The sequence below is a fragment of the Triticum urartu genome, chromosome 1A (genome assembly GCF_056163025.1).
Source record: "Triticum urartu cultivar PI428250 chromosome 1A, HENAU_Tu73, whole genome shotgun sequence".
Taxonomy (NCBI): domain Eukaryota; kingdom Viridiplantae; phylum Streptophyta; class Magnoliopsida; order Poales; family Poaceae; genus Triticum; species Triticum urartu.
The window spans coordinates 503,908,325-503,929,697 of NC_141873.1; the positions used below are offsets into that span (position 1 = coordinate 503,908,325).

General features: G+C 47.0%; 3 protein-coding genes across 3 annotated transcripts; all 3 read right to left on the bottom strand.

Annotated features, from left to right (window-relative positions):
* Window positions 1-130: 130 nt before the first annotated feature.
* On the bottom strand, window positions 131-3,056 carry LOC125522814 (phosphoglycerate kinase, chloroplastic). The gene is made up of 6 exons (XM_048687852.1): window positions 2,379-3,056; window positions 1,730-1,807; window positions 1,367-1,627; window positions 890-1,207; window positions 605-763; window positions 131-517 (listed from the first exon to the last, which is right to left on the bottom strand). The coding sequence occupies exons 1-6, from the start codon at window positions 3,039-3,041 to the stop codon at window positions 299-301; spliced, it is 1,698 nt and encodes a 565-aa protein (XP_048543809.1). The 5' UTR covers window positions 3,042-3,056; the 3' UTR covers window positions 131-298.
* A 3,162-nt stretch (window positions 3,057-6,218) lies between these two features.
* On the bottom strand, window positions 6,219-7,740 carry LOC125522839 (uncharacterized). Its single transcript, XM_048687879.2, has one exon. The coding sequence runs from the start codon at window positions 7,577-7,579 to the stop codon at window positions 6,404-6,406; it is 1,176 nt and encodes a 391-aa protein (XP_048543836.1). The 5' UTR covers window positions 7,580-7,740; the 3' UTR covers window positions 6,219-6,403.
* A 3,500-nt stretch (window positions 7,741-11,240) lies between these two features.
* LOC125522802 (polyubiquitin) lies at window positions 11,241-15,327 on the bottom strand. The gene is given in 5 exon segments (XM_048687840.2): window positions 11,241-12,722; window positions 14,021-14,065; window positions 14,317-14,390; window positions 14,636-14,708; window positions 14,819-15,327. Coding segments are annotated over 5 exon segments (1,581 nt in total). The 5' UTR covers window positions 15,005-15,327; the 3' UTR covers window positions 11,241-11,519.
* Window positions 15,328-21,373: the final 6,046 nt, after the last annotated feature.

The window sequence follows — 21,373 nt, forward strand, 5'->3', positions numbered from 1 at the left end:
AGTTTGCTTTGGAAAGGAAAACAAAACAAGACAAAAATCAAACATCCTCAACCAACATCATTCCATCTTTGCCTTATAAATAAAACATTTGCTGGTGCTAATTATGTGAGCTAAGAAAGGGCAACTCAAGTGAGCACAAATTGCTGGGGGTGTTATTCAAACAGTTCCCAGTATTTCTCTATAAAACATTGGCCTCTTACATTTCGAGTGGTCGAAGACGAGCAAAAGAGGGAGGACAACATGGCAGGTTTGGAACGGTACATGAAAGGAATTAAGATGCAACAAATGAAGCTTAGCCTCATACGGTCACCGACCTCGTCATGACACCTTCATCAAGTGCAACGACTCCAGGAAGCTCCTTTCCTTCCAACAACTCCAAGCTGGCGCCACCACCAGTTGAGATGTGGCTCATAACATCAGCCACTCCCACCTTCTCAACAGCCGCAACGGAGTCTCCGCCTCCAATGATAGTTGTCACACCCTTTTTGCTAAGCTCGGCCAACTTCTTTGCAATAGACTACAGGAGAGGGATCACAGTTAAGTTTCTTTCTGTGCAAATTTGTTCCATAATAGAACTGAATGAATGAATTACACATGGCATTACCTCAGTTCCTACTGCAAACTTGTCAAATTCAAAGACACCCATTGGTCCGTTCCAAATGATTGTCTGTGTTGTGTCCAGGGCATCATTAAATGTTTTGACTGAATCTGGGCCAATGTCCAGCCCCATCCAACCATCAGGAATTGCAGATGCAGGGACGGTCTACAGAAAAATTGTAGATCAGGTATATAGCCTTCACATATTTGTGAGCTGCTTCAGCTTGACTAAAAAAGATCTATTGATAATTATCTTCAACGCTTGCATGAGGAAAACAAAAATGTAATATACCTGACTGTTAGCATCAGGAGCAAACTTATCAGCAATGATAACGTCAGATGGCAACAGAAGGGAGACACCCTTTGCCTTTGCCTTTGCAAGGAGAGATGTTGCCAGCTCAAGTTTATCTTCCTCAACCAAGGAAGAACCAACTGAGAGTCCTTGTGCCTTGTAAAATGTGAAGATCATACCACCACCCAAAAGAAGGATGTCACACTTCTCCAACAGGGATTCGATAACCCCAATCTTGGATGACACCTTTGAGCCACCCACAATGGCAGCAAATGGGCGCTTAGGGTTTGAAACAGCTCCATCCAGGTAGTCAAGTTCCTGCAATTAAAGAACAGCACTTCAGACTCTGTCTGGAACCAATGGATGGACGTTAAGTCTTCTGCTCGAAATTCTTTTTCCTTTTATATTTTGTGGTGCATAGCATCAATTGAGTTCAAGCATCAAACTTCAGAAATAGAAATAAAAGAAAGTATGAACCTTCTGCAAAAGGAATCCAGCAACAGAAGGCTTCAAGAACTTGGTAACTCCCTCAGTCGAGGCATGTGCTCTGTGGGCTGTTCCGAATGCATCGTTTACAAACAGATCTGCCAGTGACGCAAGCTTCTTTGCAAACTCTGGGTCATTCTTCTCCTCTTCCTTGTAAAATCTTACGTTTTCCAGGAGCAAAACAGCACCATTTGCCAGGTCAGCCACCAATTTCTCAACTTCTGGGCCGATAACATCTTCTGCTTTTTTCACCTAATTTGCGAACAAAAATGTGTTTAAATAAGTAGACTACAATCACTTCGGCATATGCTTGATTAGAAGCCTCGATGGTGTGGAAGTGGAACAAAAGAATACCTCAATGCCAAGAAGCTCGGATAATCGGGGCACAAGGGGAGCCAAGCTAAACTTAGGAGTAACACCCTTAGGACGACCCTGCAAATCCATAGGAGACAAGGGTTACGAATCTGATATCCATGACATGAACAATCATAAGCAACTCTGTGTGAAACTAGCATCGGATTATCCTTTATAAAGGTTTGCTAGGAAATAAAATGGGGAATCCAAAAGTATCACCAATTAGAATCAAAAGGATAATTCACAACTAGAGAAGTAATGATTCAATAGCGAGATCACATAACGATTTGGCTCGGCAGTAGTCAGCTAATGTTTTTTGGGACTACAGAACACATAAAGTCATCATAAACAGATGATGAATTAAAATGAGTCAAAGATTGTATTCAGTAATTCCTTGGAAACTATGATCAGTCGTTTTAGGACAGGCTAACCATCAGTCAATCGCACAAGGCTTTAATCAAACTGACAAGTACTGTAGTAGATAGAGCTTGGGTGTTACGTGTTCATATATCAGGCTTTCCGAACAGATTATGACAACACTCACATTCTGCAAGTGATGTGTTCCTACATTGTATATACATATATGGGGCTGAGATCATTGATTAGTTTGCGGGGAAGGGGCGAGAGAGGTGGGGGTGGGGAGGCTTACCAGGTGGCTGGTGAGGATGACCTTGGCGCCGTTGCTGAGGAGGTACTTGATGGTGGGGATGGCGGCGCGGATGCGGGTGTCGTCGGTGATGTTCTGGTTGTCGTCGAGCGGCACGTTGAGGTCGGCCCGCACGAGCACGCGCTTGCCCTCGAGGTCGGCGGCGGTGAGGTCGCCCACGCTCTTCTTGGCCATGGTGGCGACGGCGCGTGTCCCGCGCGCGGCGGACGCCGCCCGGCAGCGCGAGGCGACGTGGACCGCGAGGCGCGGGTCGGCGCCGGCCGCGAACGCCAGCGAGCGCGCCGGCTGGCACCCGGCCGCGAGCCCCGCGCCCCGGAGCGGCGCGGCGACGGACGCGGACGCGGCGCGGCGGGCGACGAGGGCGGCGGGCGGCGCAGCGGTGGACGCCATTGGGGCTGGGGCTGGGATCAGGAGGGAGGGGCGGGTGGAGAGGAGGAGCGAGGTCGGGATGGGGGTGGTAAAGAACGGGGCTTTTGTGGACGACGTGGAGGCGGGCGGGATTTGCTTATCGCTGGCGAGAGGTCGGGACGGCGGCTGGGGCGGGTGTGTGGGGGAGGGGGCGCCGGCGATCACGGCGATGGCGACCGTGTGTGTCCCCCTGGCCCCTGTTCTCCGTCTGATCTGGGCTTGGAATCTTCGCAGCATCCGCCCGGGTAGACACACATCGTGTGACCACAGTGGGACTGTTATTTTTAGGACAACCATCTCAACTTCACCTACACAACCAAACTGACCAATACAAGCAAACTGCTGGTAACCATGAATTTGGTCGACAATTATTTTTCTCTCTACAAATGAAATTTAAATTTCAATTCACCCCCCACCCTACCCCCGGCCCTCATAGTGTTGGAAAAAATGACGGCGGAGGGGCAAGAAACTTCTAGGCTTTGCACTTAGATTTCTTTGAATCCTGATAAGTGCCACACGTGTGGCATGAAGCAATTCCGTCTGATGGCAAATTTAGTTACTCGATGATGGCAACTTTAGTTGTGAAGTATGGCAACTTTTTGTTTGGATAGCAAGTTCCAGTTTTTTGGGGGTTTATTTCTTTCGGATGGCAATTTTAGTTATAAAAACGTTAAGTAGTGTTACCTTGTGCCATTTGTGTTCTTTTTTACGGTATACTGGAAGGCCGTTTTTGCTCCAGGGATGAACAATAAAATCAAAACAAATACTCCCTTCGTTCCAAAATTCTTGTCTTAGATTTGTCTTGATAAGGATATATCTAGACAAATCTAAGACAAGAATTTTGAGATGGAGGGAGTAGTAAATAAATTTCAATTATTCTAAAAAAAAATTGTGAACGTTCATGTTAGAACAAGCGTGCTTGAGAATTTTCATGCGAAACGGGATAGCAATGCTTCGTCGGTGAAAAAACAAAATTAAGGGTAACATTTGGAGGTAATATTTAGTGTTCGATTTGTTTTTTCGCACAGGTCAAAATGCTTAAGCTTTTACCGAAAAAAATTCAAGTAGCATTTTGGTGTGACGATGACATCTATTTTCTTTTTAAAAAAAGTGACATTTATAAAAAAAACATTTTTGATGGGCAGATACATATGCTCCCAAGAGCGGAATTGGATTTCTGTTTTACTTTACATATGAAGATTGTCACAAGTCAAACTTTCTAAAGTTTGACCAAGTCTAAAAAGAAAATATCAATATTTGTAATACCAAATCAATATCATTAGGTTCATCATTGAATATATTTTCATTTTGTCAATGCTGATATTTTCAATATTGATATTTTTACATTTTGCCGAGAAAATGTGATTTGTCAACCACTTTCTGGAGGTTTACATACAACAAGGCACAAAAACGATAGAAGTTCTAACGCATGTATAAAATGGTTACAGAGCTGACAGAGAAAGCAAAGAAAGGACTTTTCATCAGCCAAGCCTATGCCAGATGGATGCACTTGAGGCGATCTCGATCGCCTCTTTGTACTGAATCAAGGCGTTGCAAAGCATCAAGTAGTACAGATATAACTTTATACATGGTGTTTACCTTGGTGCGGCCTAGTACAGTAGTACTCCATAACTCATTCGGAAGAGGAAACATTATACGATTCTAACAGCTGACTAGATTAGACCACCATACCTGCTACAACAATCTTAGGACAAATGGATCGTCGTGCTATTTTCTGACAGGGCCTGCAGTTCCGTGCAACCATCACGAGCACCGGGAAATTCAAAGGTGGCAAAAACAGAGTGCTTCGGAGAACAATGGAATGGAGAGTAAGATGTGTGTCCAATACGAATAAACACAAGCGCATTTTACAAAGCAAAAAGCAAGTGTAAGAATCGGTACACTTCTACTCGTATAGGATTTAAAAGCGCGGAATAGAAAGAAAGAAAAACGTGTGTCGGCTAGTAGGAGGCTAGGCAATGTTTTGTGTCGCATTTCAAGCTATGAATAAGCAAATGGGTTCATATGAATCAGTTTACAGCTTCGGTGACATGTTAGAATGGTTCTGAAGTTTGAGATACAAGTGACGCAGAGCTGCAACCTTAGACACCATAGTGCATTTTGTTTACATGCAAACATTTCCAATATGAACAGTGGGGATGTTTGCTGTAATTACAAGTGATTAAATGGGTCAATGGAATCATATGAACAAAAACACTCATAGTGACGTCAAATTTCAACATTTGTAGAACATACAGAAGACATTGGCAACTTTTTTGTTTTTACAGAACCTCCTCTCGACCAACTGCGTACATTTTATTCTTATGTCATCTATCCTGCATATGACCGAAACTGTACATTGCATATAATAACTCTGACCTACCAAGGATAAGCAGTTAAGCACACATCATAGACTGAAACATACTAATTTGATCATCACCCAGATAAGCTTGTGCACCTCTTCCTTTTAATACTAAGTTTAATTGGACACATATGGTGCCTATTAGTATACCCCCAAAGCAACATGACATGTATCTTCCTGATTTTTTTAGTTTAAACGGTTAGAAGATTTTGGACAGCTTGTACAAATAAGGAAACAGAAATATGTTCAGAACACATTTGGTGTTTTGGGGTAAATATTGAAGAGGGCTGGGACTGCACTCACTGCACTTCACGAGTGAGTTGAGATACAAGGATATGGAGTTGGAGACATAAACCATATACGAAATAGAAAAAAAAATATGCGGTGCTTGATTTCATAAGTTGCAACCATTAGCTTCAATTCCTTTATGTACTAGGGATTATTTGCTGAATACAAACTGGATATGACACTAGATTATAATATAAACTGATAGCTACCAATGCTACCACCTATGTGCACTCCTAACTCGGTGCACACTCTATGGACTAGCAATCAGGTGATTCTCCTGATCTGGCCCGACTCGAACCGATCTCCAGGTGGACATCATGGTGCCGGACCCCTAGGTTTCTTGCAGTGGAATATAATAAGTGTGGCCCAACATAACAAGGATGTGTTCCTAGACCAGAGATGTAACTTTATCATGTGCTTGTCATGCCAAGTCGTTCAGCTATAACATGCTGCATTGCATAAACCTTCTCGATATCCTGAACTTCCTAGAATTCATGGTGCAAACTTCAAACATGCCATTTTACAGAGCTTATTTGTAAGAATATCTTATATTTTGAGAGTACAGTAGCTTTAGGTCCGATATTTTATCGTACTCATATATGCTTAAAAGGGATGCAAGCAGGCAACCCACAAAGCCCGCATATTATGCTAAGATCAAGTGAAACATTACACTAGACGGAACATCGCAGGCTGCCCGCTTGCATCCCTACGATTTCCGGGCAGTTTCATCCATCTGCCATTTCTTCCCACTTCAAAAGTCAGAATTTACACAGAAAAATAGGGATAGTCATAACAAACAGGATATAAGTTAAAGTTCTTTGATCCCACGTGCATTGCATGGCATGATTTCAGAAAGAGAAAAGTGCAGTTAAGTTTAACAAAATTAACAGTAGAGGCCAGGGGAAAAACAGTGCCTTTGTGCAGGGTAGAGCGCCGCAGAATCTTCCAGCTACTTTACAGTCACAGCACTGTCTGTCCCAGCTCCTCTATAAGCTTCCAGAACTTCAGGAATAGTTTGCTGGTAACCAGTGACATACTTCTCCATGAACTTCTTCTCCCCCAGTATCAAGTGGCTTATTCGGATTCGCCGGATGACACCCCTTGACACCAATATGTCCAGCACCTGGTACCTTGGTAGGAGCCGCTTCTCGTAGCTGAGCGAGATAAGCATCGGGCTAGCCGAAACATACTCCGGGCTCCAGCCAAGCTTATCGGCAAAGAAGTGCGAGATACGCCTCACTTTGTCGTCCGATACAGACATGCAGTAGGGGTGCCTGACAAAGGCCAGCTTCACCAGCTCCTCTGTCCACCCCAAGCTGAGATAATTGTCGATCCTGCGCTTCCAGGTCACCGGGCTCAGTCTGGCAAACAGCCCAAAGGCGTAAGGGAAGATGCCGGAGGACGGGCTGACCCCGAGCTCTTTCATGGCAGCCAGGCTCTCGTTGAAGAAGGAGGACCTGTGAATGAGCGACCTGGGGTGCGTGGTGACCAGCTTGACGATGACAGCGTCCGTGGCGCCATGGTCACGGAGGACCTTGACCTTGGGGAGCAGGTCGGAGCGGACGTTGCCGTGGATGAGCTCAAAGGACTGCTTGACGGCGGAGCGCACGTTCTGGTCGGTGCCGAGGAGCTCCCGGAGGAGGAGGTAGTTGGGGCGGAGGCGGCCCTCGAGGCTGTAGCAGAGGGAGCGGTACGGGTTGGCGAGGATGGTCTTGCGGATGTGGTCGTCGGTGAGGCCCAGGTCCCGGCGGAAGAAGTCGAGCTTGGGCGCGAGGACGGCGTCGGCGCGGTAGTTGAGCATCTCGGGGGCGGCGGCCACGACGCGGGCGAGGTCGGCGCCCGCCAGGCCGAGGCCGCGGAAGAGGGCGAGGACGGCGTGCGCCCTCTTGGTGGAGCGCAGGTGGACGCGCCCGGCGATCTTGGCGACGGCGGGCTCCGAGAGGCCGCAGGAGCTGCGGAGGAAGTGGAGCGTGAGGGAGCACGGGTCCGCCGCGGCGTGGGAGACGCCGGCATGGCCGCCCAGCAGGTGTTTGAGGAAATGCGCGAGAGGGAGATGGCCGCACGAGACCGGCGATACGGGTGGGATGCCGCCGCCGGGGAGGAGGAGGCGGTGGCTGCGAAGCATCTGGCGGTCGGTCGCGGCGTGGGAGAGCGCCGGGAGCGGCGGCCGGGGAGGAGCACGGCGCGGCGCGGCGGCTGCGCGGCCTCCTCTCTGTTTCTCTAGTCTATCTCAAATCTGTCAATCCACCGTGGCTGGGTCGATTCAGTATGGATGGGGGTAATTTGGACAAATCCTGGTCTATTTGGTTAGTTCTGAATATCAAAAAGGCCCCCGTGGCAAAAGGGGTGGGTGGAGAAGAGACCGCGTCTTTCCCTCTTGCCACCACAAATTGACTGATTTGCCCTATGCCCTTGATTCAATAGTTTAAAAAACCGAACCGGAGATCGAACCAGTGAGCCTGTCGTTTCAGGTTTTTACTGGTTGGACCGCCGGTTCCCCGGTTCATCGCCCGGTTGTTTACATAAAATAATACTATATGTTCAGCAATATAGTGTTAAGTAATGATCAAATAAAATTAATTCCTCATAATTAAAAACAAAGTAGCATGGTCGAGTTGGTTATTGGCACATGAGCATGTAATTCCTGCTCCCTACTGGGATTGAACCCCACTTCTTACAAATTTTGCACTAGTCATTTTCCTGTTCTTCTCAGGTTTATTCACCAGTTTTTCAGAAAACCGACCGATAGTCCAATTGCAGAACAGTCTTATATTAGCTTAAAAAGGCACCAAGGCCGCCGGTTCCCTTTTTTTTCCAGTTCGACCGCCGGTCCGTCTGGTTTTTTAGACTATACTTGATTCACTATAACATGTTATGGGTGGTGACTCCGCTCCTCCTAGCGAGGTTGTTGCTCCCCTCTCCCATTGATTTGCAACGTGTCCTGTGGTGGCGGCACTTCAATGGTGACGATGAATACTTGATTCACTATAACATGTTACGGGTGGTGACTTCGCTCCTCCTAGCGAGGTTGTTGCTCCCCTCTCCCATCGATTGCAACGTGTCCTGTGGCGGCGGCATTTCAATGGTGACGACGACGCCCTGGCGCTAGACCCACCTCAGTCGCTCTTTTGTTGCTCTTGGCGATGGGTCTAGGGTTGTAGGCATCGTGGTGAAGTTTGTGAAGATTGCTTCAGGAGGATTGTCGACGGTTGATGTCTTGGTTGACGGCAGTGTTGGAAAGTGGAGATGTTGGTTATGCCGAAACTGTGCAGGCGGCAATGGAAGGCGGATCAAGCACATTTCTTCGACAAGGGTATCAAGGTCTTTCCCTCTTGTCACGCCAAATTGATTGATTTGCCCTTGATTCCATAGCTTAAAAAACCGAACCGAAGATTGAACCGGTAAGCCTATCGGTTCAAGTTTACCGGTTGATCGACCATCGGTTCACCAGTTCATCGGCAGGTTTTTTTTACCTAAAATAATACTATAAGTTTAGTAATATTTATATATGCCAATATAGTGTTAAATGATGGTCAAATAAAATTACTTACTCATATTTGAAAACAAAGTAGCATGGTCGAGTTGGTTATTGGGCCATGAGCACGTAATTCCTGCTCACACGCGTCCTAGGATTGAACCCCACTTCTTCCAAATTCGGCATTAATCATTTTTCTGTTTTTCTTCGATTTATTCACCATTTTTTTTCCAGAAAATAGGTTGATTTTATCGGTCTTCTCTGCTCCAATTGCAGAATGGTCTTATGAGCTTGAAAAACCGTCAGGGCCGCCTGTTTCGGTTTTTTCAGTCCGACTGTCGGTCCCGTTCGTTTCTTTAACTATGCTTGATCGCTATAACATGTTCTGGGTTGTAACGCCACTCCTCCTAGCGAGGCTGTTGCCCCCCTCTCCCACCGTTTGCAACGTGTCCTGTGGCAGCATTTCAATTTCAACGACGATGCCTTGGCGCTAGACCCACCGCAGTCGTGAGAGGAGTTTGGTGAGTTTATCTTTTGTTGTTCTTCTTGGGCGATGGATCTAGGGTTGTCGACATTGTGGTGAAGTTTGTGAAGATTGCTTCAGGGGTATTTTCGAGGGTTGTTGTCTTGGTTGACAATGGTGTTTGAAGGTGGAGATGTTCGTTATGCCGAAACTGTGCAAGCAGCAATGGAAGGTGAATCAAGCACATTCCTTGGACAAGGTCAGAGCGGGGCCGACTACAATCCCGATCAAAGCGTTACTTCACGTTATTGATGGTCATCCATGGACTTGGTTGTTTCTTTTTCTTTTTCTTGGGTGGTTTCTACAAACTTTCAACACATGTTATTGATGGTCATCTTCAATCACTTCACGTGATGCACTATCATCGATTTTATGTCACTGCTTAAATTTTTGGAGCATTATTTTCCACAAAATAGTACTACTAGGTGTACAACTATTATTTTGTACTACTCTATCCCGTAATATAAAAATGTTTTTTAAGCTAAAACAGTTTGAAAACATTCTTATATTATAGGACAGAGGGAGTAGCAACTAATAGTTTCGACTTGAAGCATAATAATATCACTCTGCTTAGTACTACTGCGGACCGTCTCATTCCGCCTGTCAGTACTTTTATTTTTCATTACGCATCTTTTTTCTTCTAACGTTATACACATCCATTCCTACTGGAACAAGAAGAGAGGCATTTCCAACCGTTTATTCAACAGCCAGCCGGCGACTCTCTCTTCTGCTAAGCCAATGAAAAGCCAGCAACGCTGGATCTTTCAAAAAAAAAAACAGCCAGCCGGCGAGTGAGACTGCCTGTGGGGCCCAATCAATTTGGACACGAGCAGAAGATAACCCCAGCACTCCAGCACTGGACAGGCAAAGAACACTGACTACACATAACCCGAAGAGGTAATTACTTACCATCCCTCCTTTGAACAGCTCAAAAACCTACAGGCCGATCCAGTCCAGGTCATTCAGGTTCAGGCATCTCTCCGCGGCCGAACGAAACTTGATGCTGACATCTGCATCAGTTTCACAAGGCAAACACAACGAAATCTTACTAATATGGAACTTGGTTGGACAATCGCGACAAAGTCGAGCATATTGCTTGCTCTACATTGTGTTCTTGCTGCCAGCTACAGCAGCGATGGGTAGAGTTTCAGTTTCAAGGTCGTTGAATTCGGCGTCTCCTGATTTCAGTCAAGGAATCATCATCATCCCGTGAGCCTGCCTGGAGTTTCTGGTTTGAAATGCACTAGGTGTAAAGGTAACTAAGATGAAAGATCCCAGCTTCCGGAGCTATTATTAACTGAACTCAAGGTACGACCGAATGATCAAATTTCAGACCAATTGTTTTCAGAGTACCAGGAAAGGAAAGCAACCACCACAGGCTCTAGGCCTAGGTGTGTATGAATGACCTAGCAGTTTAATGAGCTTCAGTTACACAAAAACGAAGCCGGTTTCAGAGCAATTAGTTACTTTGGCTGATACCTCTTATTCCCCATTGAAGGCAGAATTTACCGACTCCGAAATTTATACGGGTGCAAGCTCAGAAGTCTTACATCCAAAATTTGTGCGATGTGCTCTCCTTGAGTAATTTGATGCAGGAGACAAGCAAAAGTTGTAGTGATCAGCCCTGGTGATTGGTGAAGATCTCCATTGTCTATCTTTGCTCTGCATCTAGTATATGGTTTAGGGATTCTGAAAAGAAACAAAAAGAAAATTTAGGCAAAACAGAGCAGCACAATGCTCATCAACAGTTAATTTCTGGGCATCAAGGGAACATATATCCTTCTCTCCTTAATACCAAACTCAACATAGTAACATGTTAGGCTAACGACACCATAAGCTTCACGGTGACATCAAGTGCTTACACCTTCACAGAAACCCCACCTACGTACACAGGGTTGCGAGTGAGTCTTGTTACCAGCCCAGAAACTACAACTGTCCATTCATTTTACACCCTGCATTGTACCAAAATGACCCCACGCATGCTAAATTAGCACTTCAAACTCAACCTCTACCGAGTCTGACTTCTCACTAACACCACCACCAGCCAAGGACTGATTTACATCCATCTCATTGACCACCAGGAGGACGGATCTGCAGAACAAGGGTGCACGAACAAGAGATCTCTTCAGCCAGGGGGGCGCCGCCCTGGTCAGAGAGCTGCTGATGGTCCGGGAGAATGCACAACTCAGAGTAGATCCACGCTTTGATATCGTCGATGGTCTGTCTGGGCTTAAACGCACGATCAATGACCTCCTTCCCGTTCACCGTCCTGACAAATATGCGCATCCCACCTCTCTGCCTCGTGACGCCGCGCAACACAACATGAAGGGTAGATGCATGTTGCACGTCGTAGTCAGCCAAGGTGCGGCCATCCTCCAGCACATTCCCAGCAAAGATGAGAGTCTGTCTGTCTGGGGGAACGCCGGTTTCAGCGGAAACCTTTACCTTCACACTATATATGGTATCTTCTCCCTCAGCCACAGCAGTCATGATCTTGTCAGTCAGTCCCCTGATAATGATGTGCATGTGCATCCCACTTCTCTGACACGTGAGGCCGTGAAACACCACAAGATGAATGGTACATTCGTTGTGCACATTGTAGTCAGCCAAGGTGCGCCCATCCTCCAGCTGCTTCCCAGCAAAGATGAGCCGCTGTCTGCCTGGGGGAATGCCGGTTTCATCAAAAATCTTTGCCTTCACACTGTATAGACTATCTTCTCCCTCAACATCAATAGCCATGATCTTGCCAGTCAGTGTCTTGACAAAAATGTGCATCCCATCTCTCTGACACGCCAAGCGGAACACAATATGAAGTGTAGATTCATTTTGCACGTTGTAGTCAGCCAAGGTGCAGCCATCCTCCAGCTCGTTCCCAGCAAAGATGAGACGCTGTCTGCCTGGGCAAATGCCGGTTTCATCGTAAACCTTTGCCTTCACAATATATATGCTATCTTCTCCCCCAACCTCAATAGTCATGATCTTGTTAGCCAGTGTCTTGACAAAGATATGCATCCCTCAGGGGACAAGGTCAAGGGTGAGCGTGGACTCTTCCTCGATGTTGTAGTACTCCAGGGTGCCGCTGTCCATCAGCAGCTCACTGCCAAACATGAGTCTCTGCTGGCCTTCAGGGATGCCCTCCTTGTCTCGAATCTTATCCTTGACATCATAGATCGTATCTGATCCCATGACCTCAAGAGTGATAGTCTTTAAACAGTGGATCTTTCTTGTTTTGCGAAAATTTGAACAGTTTATTTTGACAAAGATCTGCATCTGTTGAACAAGCGCACAAAACATTAGCATCTTAGACACAAGGCTTTCATTAAAGACACCAAACTGTAAATGAAAAGAATAGTAGCAATTCCAACAGATAGTAGAACTAAAAACAGAAATCTGCACATCAACCGCAACAAACCATCAAGTTCCACGATGATGATAGTTGGTGTTGCACGGGGTAATACATCTTGCTAAGATCAGAAGGACTAGCAAATTATTGATAAATATAAACATCACGACTGTTTTGGGCTATGTTGTCAGTCATTCATAGATGTGCAACAATGTTTTGAGAAAATCAAGTATCTTACACAAAGTTGACAGATATTGTGATACTATAATACACTAGTAAATGCACACGTGCAACGCACGTTAATATTTAGGCAATATACTAATTGCACGCGGATATTTGGTATGATATTATTTGTGTGTTAATTCTGTGATTAGTGTAATATTTGGTATGATATTAATTGCACGTTAAACACGTTGAACGCTCGCCATTGAAGCAGTCTAGGTCGTTGGATCGACTTAGTTTGATGGCCGAGATCAGTTGGATCTGCCCCTTTGGGTCTTTTTATATTGGTATAGATAATACTCGAGAATCCTACAGATTAGTCCTTTTCCTTCTATTAAATATAAATCAAACGAGAGCAAGTTTGATATTCTCCATCTAACCAGTCATAAGATCTGACAAGTCTTATGAGATCAACCCCATATATGATGCATTACCCTTCAACTTAATCCACGGATTGTAAATACAAAAAAACTACTACCAGACAAATACATTCAAGATCACATGTTATATGCAGGTAGACCCTACTAGAGACTGAGACCAGACCAACAGCTGTATATGATTCAGGATATTGACCTTTATATCTTTGGCCAGCAAAATGTCACAATTTGTAAATTAAATGATTGACTGGCCAGAAACAAGTATGGGGCAATGTTAACTTGTTAAGTGCTGAACAGGAGCAGGAAGACCTTCAAGTTGCTATATGATCATATAAGGCTGATCACGACCACAGTTCTCGTGCAAGGTTAATTCATCAGGGAGTCTGTCAGCAATATTGGATCCACTCGGATGACAAAAGTGAAAGAAACAGCTATCTTATAAGGAATATGAACACTTCAATCCACTCGATTTCTAGAGAAGATGACACTGCAAAATTGTTTACAGCAAATGAACCAGCAAAATCATCTAGATCTCAAGGAGATAAGCATCACACATGCTGAATCTGGGATGGATCAGGCAAAGATGGAGCAGTACGTGAGAAAAGGAGATTGAAAGAGAGACTCACCGTGCACTGTTCAAGATCCATCTCATTAGTATCCTCACTAGTCACCTGCTACAAAACAGACCCTGGTCTATTAGCACTCCCCAGAAGAGGATTATCCTATATAGACATCAGATATCATGGAAATCGAACCGAACCCCTAATTAATAGTTTTTGTTTCCAGGAACCTTCTTTAGGTTGTATCATGCATTATTAATTAACAAAAAATACATGGATAGAGATCAATGATTAAGAAAATCATGACATACACAAGCTGGACAGATTGCTTTTCAGATGTGGACTGATGTTTCAGCAAGTACCTTGCGTCGAGAGTTATCGGGGTCAGAGAGAGCTTCACAGGCTTCGGAATCCACCAAGTCCCTCTTTTGAAGTTCTACATTGAACACAAAAGGAATGATATCAGTGGCAGCATAATTCGCCAGAACTGGGCGCTTTGTTCTATAAGTTATAATCTCCTAATGGACAACCAAATAGCTATTGAGCACATCATAAAGCTACATAGATAACTCCCTGACCCAAAGGGGTCGAGCCAAAAGGGGGAAATGATGCTCATTTTCCCACCCAAATCATTCAAAACAAGCAACTTTTTGTGGTGGAAACATGAAGAGGAGAGATTACCGGCGAGCTTGGGATTAGCGCCTGGAGGCAGCTCCGCGTAGGCCGCCTTCCACCTCTCCCTGCTGGCCTCCGCCTTCAATCGCAAGCACAGGAGCCAGCATCAGGCGAGAACAAGCCATGATTATTTACGAAACCCCCAAATTGACAGAAACCCTAGAGGGAACCCGCGGTCCAGCGAATCACCTGGAGGAGGCGGGCACGGAGGCTCTTCTCGCGGGCTTCCGACAGCCTGTTGATTTCCTCCAGGCGCGCGCGGTCGGCGGCCAGCTCCTCGACCTGCGGCAGCAACCCCATGAGCCGGTCGTAGACGCGGCGCCACTCCGCGGAGGGGAACTCAAGCGGCGCCGCCCCCGGACCGCCGCCGCTCATGGAGACGACGGATGGTCTTTTCCCCCCTCGCTTTCGTGTGGTGGCAGTGACCCTGGAGCGAGAGCAGAGCAGATCAATGCGTGTGGACGAGACTGGGGTCGACGGGGAGCTCGCGGAGTGGGGAATCCGACGGTGTGGTACGGGCGAGGAGGGGATTTGGGTTTCTCTCTGAGACAAGCAAGCTCGTCATCCGTCCATGGCGGCAGGAGCGACAGAGGGTTACTGGTGCGTGGAGTGGGGGAGTGTTGGGGTTTGGGGGTGGAACGAAGCGGAAGGGTGGGGAAGAAACCTCTTTGACTGATTCGGCTCTCTATATCCAGCCGCCGCCGCCGGCCCGTATGTTTGCGTCCATTTTAACGTTTTCAGATTGTTTTTTTTTTTGAGGGGCACGTTTTCGGATTTTTTTGGAGGGCTGGAACAAATGCGCTATATTTTTCTCGGCCCGTAAAAAAAATATTGTGGCACGAAGAATGCACAAATCAAGCAACATCATTATTGTTGTGAAGATCATCATCACCATCACCAGCCATAGCAACTCGATCATCATCATCATCCACATTGACTAAAGAATGAGCACCATCATCTTCACTGGCCGAAGCAACAACATGAACTTCATTTGTCGAAGGACCACCACCACCATTGCCAAAAGCTTCACCACCTCCACCTCCACATCAATTGTCGAAAGCTTCACTACCTCCAAAAACCTAACCACCACCGCCACCAATGTCGAAGCCAACACCACCTCCAACCCCACAATCACCATTGCTGAAGCCAACACCACCTCCCCCCCCCCACCATTGCCGAAAGCAAAAACAACCCCCTCCCCCCCATCTCCATTGCAGAAGCCACCACCACCTCCAACACCTCACCAATATTGCTGAAACCACCACGACTAGCCATAAGAGTTTTAAGCTCCATCTTCCTCGATCTGTTGCCAATACTTCATTGTGCTTTGATCTTTGTCGGTCACCGCGTCAAGTGGCACACTCTCCCATGGTTGAATCAAACAAACATCCTCTACCATTGTGTAGTTGTCGGTCCTTTTCCCTATTTTGTCTTGGCTAGCATCGAACCCAATCTCCTCGAGCTCCTATACTTCATCACCACCGCTATTCCCTTGTTCCACCTCGGTTTCGACCTCTGCATGATTCGCCGAATCAAATTCGTCAGGCGGAGCACTCAAGTCCACCGCATTCTCCTCCAAAATTTCGGCATATGTTAAGTGAATGTTTTGGCTATGAAAATCAATGGCCGAAACATAAGGAAATGATGCAAAATCTAATCGAAGATCACTAGAGCAAAGGAATTATTTTACCTCTCGGACATTTCATCAAACACATTGTACGTGTGGGCGATGGGGTGGACAAGATCGGGGAGGACATGGCCGGCAGGAGGGGTGGAGGAGGAGTCCAGCCTCGAACAGTAGCCGCCTTCTACCTAGGGCCCTTTGATTGCGACTTCGCCCGTGCACCGGAGGGGCCGGAGGAGGCGCTCTTCCTCGAGCCAGCGACTGCGAAGGGAGGGAGCATAACGACATTGGAAGAAGTCGGCGCGGCGGCGGGCATGCCTCCTTGCACGAGCGATCCCCCTGCTGCTTTCGCTTGAAGCCGACGACGGAAGGTGTTGGCACAGCGGCGGCATGCATGACCGCGGGAGGCGCGGAAGGCCAGAGCGGCACCGTTGGGTCCCGGTGGCTGTGGGTATCCCATAGCGGCGATTGGTGGTGTGGAGTGGCGAGACGGCGAGGGGTCGGCGAGATCAGCAGCGGCGGGGAGTGGAAGCGGGAATGGAAGGGGAGAAAGTTTCCTTCGCGACAACGAGGGGGTGAGATAGACACTACTAGGAAAAGGCCTACTAGTGGCGCACCAGTTTTGCCTACTAATGGCGCACTACTGGTGCGCCACTAGTACCACGCCATGCGCCATTAGTATCTGGCATACTAATGGCTCACTGTGGGGTGATGTAACACCCCGGATATGTTTTACCCAATATGTACTCCAACTCTTGCCGTTTCCGGCTTTAAGTTATTTTATTTTCTCGGGTTCGGGTTTTTGTCTCCGTGTGTTGTTGTCGTTGTCATGCATCTCATATCATGTCATCATGTGCATTGCATTTGCATACGTGTTCATCTCATGCATTCGAGCATTTTCCCCGTTGTCCGTTTTGCATTCCGGCGCTTCGTTCTCCTCCGGTGGTCATTTCTACCTTTCTTTCGTGTGTGGGGATTAAACATTTCCGGATTGGACCGAGACTTGCCAAGCGGCCTTGGTTTACTACCGATAGACCGCCTGTCAAGTTCCGTACCATTTGGACTTCGTTTGATACTCCAACGGTTAACCGAGGGACCGAAAAGGCCTCGTGTGTGTTGCAGCCCAACACCCCTCCAATTTGGCCCAAAACCCACCAAAACCTTCTCCATCATCTAGAGCGTTCGATCACGATCGCGTGGCCGAAAACCGCACTTCATTTGGACTCTCCTAGCTCCCTCCACCTCTATTTAAAGACCCCCCATTCCAAATCTCGGATCCCCTCCCCGAAACCCTAAAAAATCCCCAGATCCGCCGCACCGGACGTGTCCGGCCCGCGCCGGACAACGTCCGCCGGCAACCGCCGCCACTCAGCGCCCGCCACGTGTCGCCGCCATCTCTTCCCGCCGCCGGCCCGCTCGGGCCCGAGACCGGCCCCCGCGAGCCCATCGCCTCCGCCGCCGCTCGCCTGAGGCCGCCCGAGCCCTCTCCCTCGCCGCACCGCCCGCCTCCTCCTCGCCGGCGCCGGCCCCGCCACCCTGCTCCTGCCTCGCCGGCGACCGCCGCGTCCGCCGCCCGGGGCGCCGCTCCGCCCTCCGACCCGGCCCCGCCGGCAACGCGCCGCCCGGAGCTCGCCGGCCCCGGCTCCGGTCTCCTCTCCAAGTCCGGCGACCCTCCTGCGACCTCGAAGCTTCGGCCGACGAACCTCGTAGAGCGTGCCAGATCTGAGATCTAAAATCTCGAGGGTTGACTTTTTGCCCGAAACCCTAGTTCATATGCTCCTGTTCATCGTGCTATAACTTTGCATCCGTAGCTCCGTTTCGCGCATATAGCATATCAAAATGTTCGTCTCAGAGAGTACATCATTTCATTTCATTGCATCATTTTCATTTGAGTTCATCTTGATGCCCGAAATGCTGTTAGAAGAGTGCTACTTGAGTTAATTGTCAGATCTGCTACTTCATTTAGATATTTGTCATTTTTGCCATGATTACTGTGTGCATGATATGCCTATGAGCTCTACATATGTTTTGTTAAGGGTTTTGCCATCTTTCCAGAGGTGCAACCCATGTATTTTTGTGATGTGTGTGGTGACTAGCACAAGCTTGCAAAGTGAGGCACTTGGTAATGCTGATTTCAGGGACTTAGCATTTCCACTAAGTCCTTGAGCTGTTTATCTCATATGGCCATATGTCCATGTTGTTTCCTAGTGATCCGTGCCTCTTTTGAGGATGATCAGTAAGGATGTTTTGTTAATCTTGTAGTGCTCTATCCATCCATGCCTTTGTTTGCAATTATGGAGCACCCTAGCTTGAGTCAATCGAGCTCTACTTTCGCTACTTCGTGAATCTGGGCAGATTGTCTACTTGTTAGCGATTTTGCCGATGATGTTGTAGTTGATCCGTGCATGCTATGCTATTGTTCTTTCCATGTATAGCTTGCATTTTATGTATTCTTGATGGATGTATGCTTAGCTTGTCATGACTTGCTCCGTAGTGAGTGCATCGAGCTCGTAAACATGCCTACTTGATATCTGTTTCAGTATGTTTCAGTTTTCACTAAGTCTGAGATCTGATTATGTTTTTGCCTTGTTCACATGCTTGCAAATGTGTTTTCTGATCCCTTTTGGCTCAAGGTCACTAAGGGACTTTTGTTAAGCTTTTTGAGTAGCTCCATGCCATGCTTTACTTTGCCATGTTCAGGTCCTGTAGCATATAGTTTTGTTGCTCCGTAGAGTGCTATCTGATCTGAGATTCCAGACAAGTGTTAATTTCACCAAGTCTGAAATCTGTTTACCATATGCATTTTTGCCATGCTTGTTTGAACCTGTTAATGGATGAATTGGCCGTAGCTCAGTGCTAGACTTTTGTTAAGCATCTTAAATGCATTCTTGCCATGTATTTTGTTGTCATGTTTGAGTGCTGTAGCATGTTCATCTCGTTGCATTTAGATGGCTACTTGCTGTAAATCGCAGACCGGTGTCATAATTGAATCGCTTGCCATTTCCAAACCGTAACTCCGATTCCGGCGTTCTTTATATCGTTTTCAAGCGATTTCATATCATCTTTCCAGAGGCACACTTGGATTTCCAAGTTGGGGCCAGGTTCATGCCTCCCTTGTCAAATCTTGCATATGCATCCCACATCGCATCCCGCATAGCATACCATCATTGCATCATATTGTTTGAGCTTTGCACGTGGTTGATTGTGTTCCGTTTGCTTGTTTGTCTTGTTTGGGTAGATCCGGGAGACGAGTTCGCTAACGAGGAGCCCATTGAGTTTGCTTTCGAGGATCCAGTCAACTCTGACAACTTTGCAGGCAAGATGATCATACCCTCGAAATCACTACTATCTTTGCTATGCTAGATTGCTCGCTCTTTTGCTATGCCATGCTACGATGCCTACCACTTGCTTTCAAGCCTCCCAAATTGCCATGTCAAACCTCTAACCCACCATGTCCTAGCAAACCGTTGATTGCCTATGTTACCGCTTTGCTCAGCCCCTCTTATAGCGTTGCTAGTTGCAGGTGAAGATTGGAGGCAGTTCCTTGTTGGAACATCTATTTACTTGTTGGGATATCATTATATTGCCATGTTATCTTAATGCATCTATATACTTGGTAAAGGGTGGAAGGCTCGGCCTCTCGCCTAGTGTTTTGTTCCACTCTTGCCGCCCTAGTTTCCGTCATGTCGGTGTTATGTTCCCGGATTTTGCGTTCCTTACGCGGTTGGGTTATAATGGGAACCCCTTGATAGTTCGCCTTGATTAAAGCTTTTCCAGCAATGCCCAACCTTGGTTTTACCATTTGCCACCTAGCCTCTTTTTCCCTTGGGTTTCCGGAGCCCGAGGGTCATCTTATTTTAACCCCCCGGGCCAGTGCTCCTCTGAGTGTTGGTTCGAACCGAGTAGACTGCGGGGCCACCTCGGGGCAACTTGAGGGTTGGTTTTACTCGTAGGATGTCTAATCTGAGTGTGCCCTGAGAACGAGATATGTGCAGCTCCTATCAGGATTTGTCGGCACATTCAGGCGGTGTTGCTGGTCTTGTTTTAACCTGTCGAAGTGTCTTGAAGAACCGAGATACCAAGTCTGATCGGAACGTCTCGGGAGGAGGTCTATTCCTTCGTTGACCGTGAGAGCTTGTCATGGGCTAAGTTGGGACTCCCCTGCAGGGATTTGAACTTTCGAAAGCCGTGCCCGCGGTTATGGGCAGATGGGAATTTGTTAATGTCCGGTTGTAGATAACTTGAACCTTAACTTAATTAAAATGAATCAACAGCGTGAGTTACCGTGATGGCCTCTTCTCGGCGGAGTCCGGGAAGTGGACACGGTGTTGGAGTAATGCTTGCCGCAGGTTTGCCCTCTTTAGTTATGCGTTCGCGCTTTGCCTTCTCTTCTCGCTCTCTTTTGCGAACAGGATAGCCACCATATATGCTAGTCGCTTGCCGCAGTTCCACATATTTTTTACCTTGCCATACCTATTAAGATTAAATAGTCTTGATCATGAGGGTGCGAGATTGCTAAGTCCCTGTGGCTCACAGATTACTTCCAAACCAGATGCAGGGCCTGATGATTCCGCTCCAGGTGACGCGCTCGAGCTCAAGTGGGAGTTCGACGAAGACTCTCAACGATACTATGTTTCTTTTCCTGATGATCAGTAGTGGTGCCCTGTTGGGGGTGATCGGGACCGTGTCGCATGTTGGGTTATCTTTTATTTTGGCGCCGTAGTCGGGCCATGAGTGTTTGAATGATGTAATGTTATTTATGTACTTGATTGACGTGGCGAGTGTAAGCCAACTATGTTATCTCCCCTTTTATTAGCTATATTACATGGGATGTTGTGAAGATTGCCTGACTTGCGACATATGCCTTCAATGCGATTATGCCTCTAAGTCGTGCCTCGACACGTGGGAGATATAGTCGCATCGAGGGTGTTACAGGTGATGCGCCATTAGTATGAATATTAGGTTTTTTTTACTTTTCTGAATTTTGCACAGGTTACAAAATATATTATTGGACAGAATATAGACAACACCCCACAGCAAGAGCAGATTCATCGAATACAATAAAAGATTAGTCTCCGAATACAATTTATCATATTAGTCTCCGAATTCAAAAGACCAAA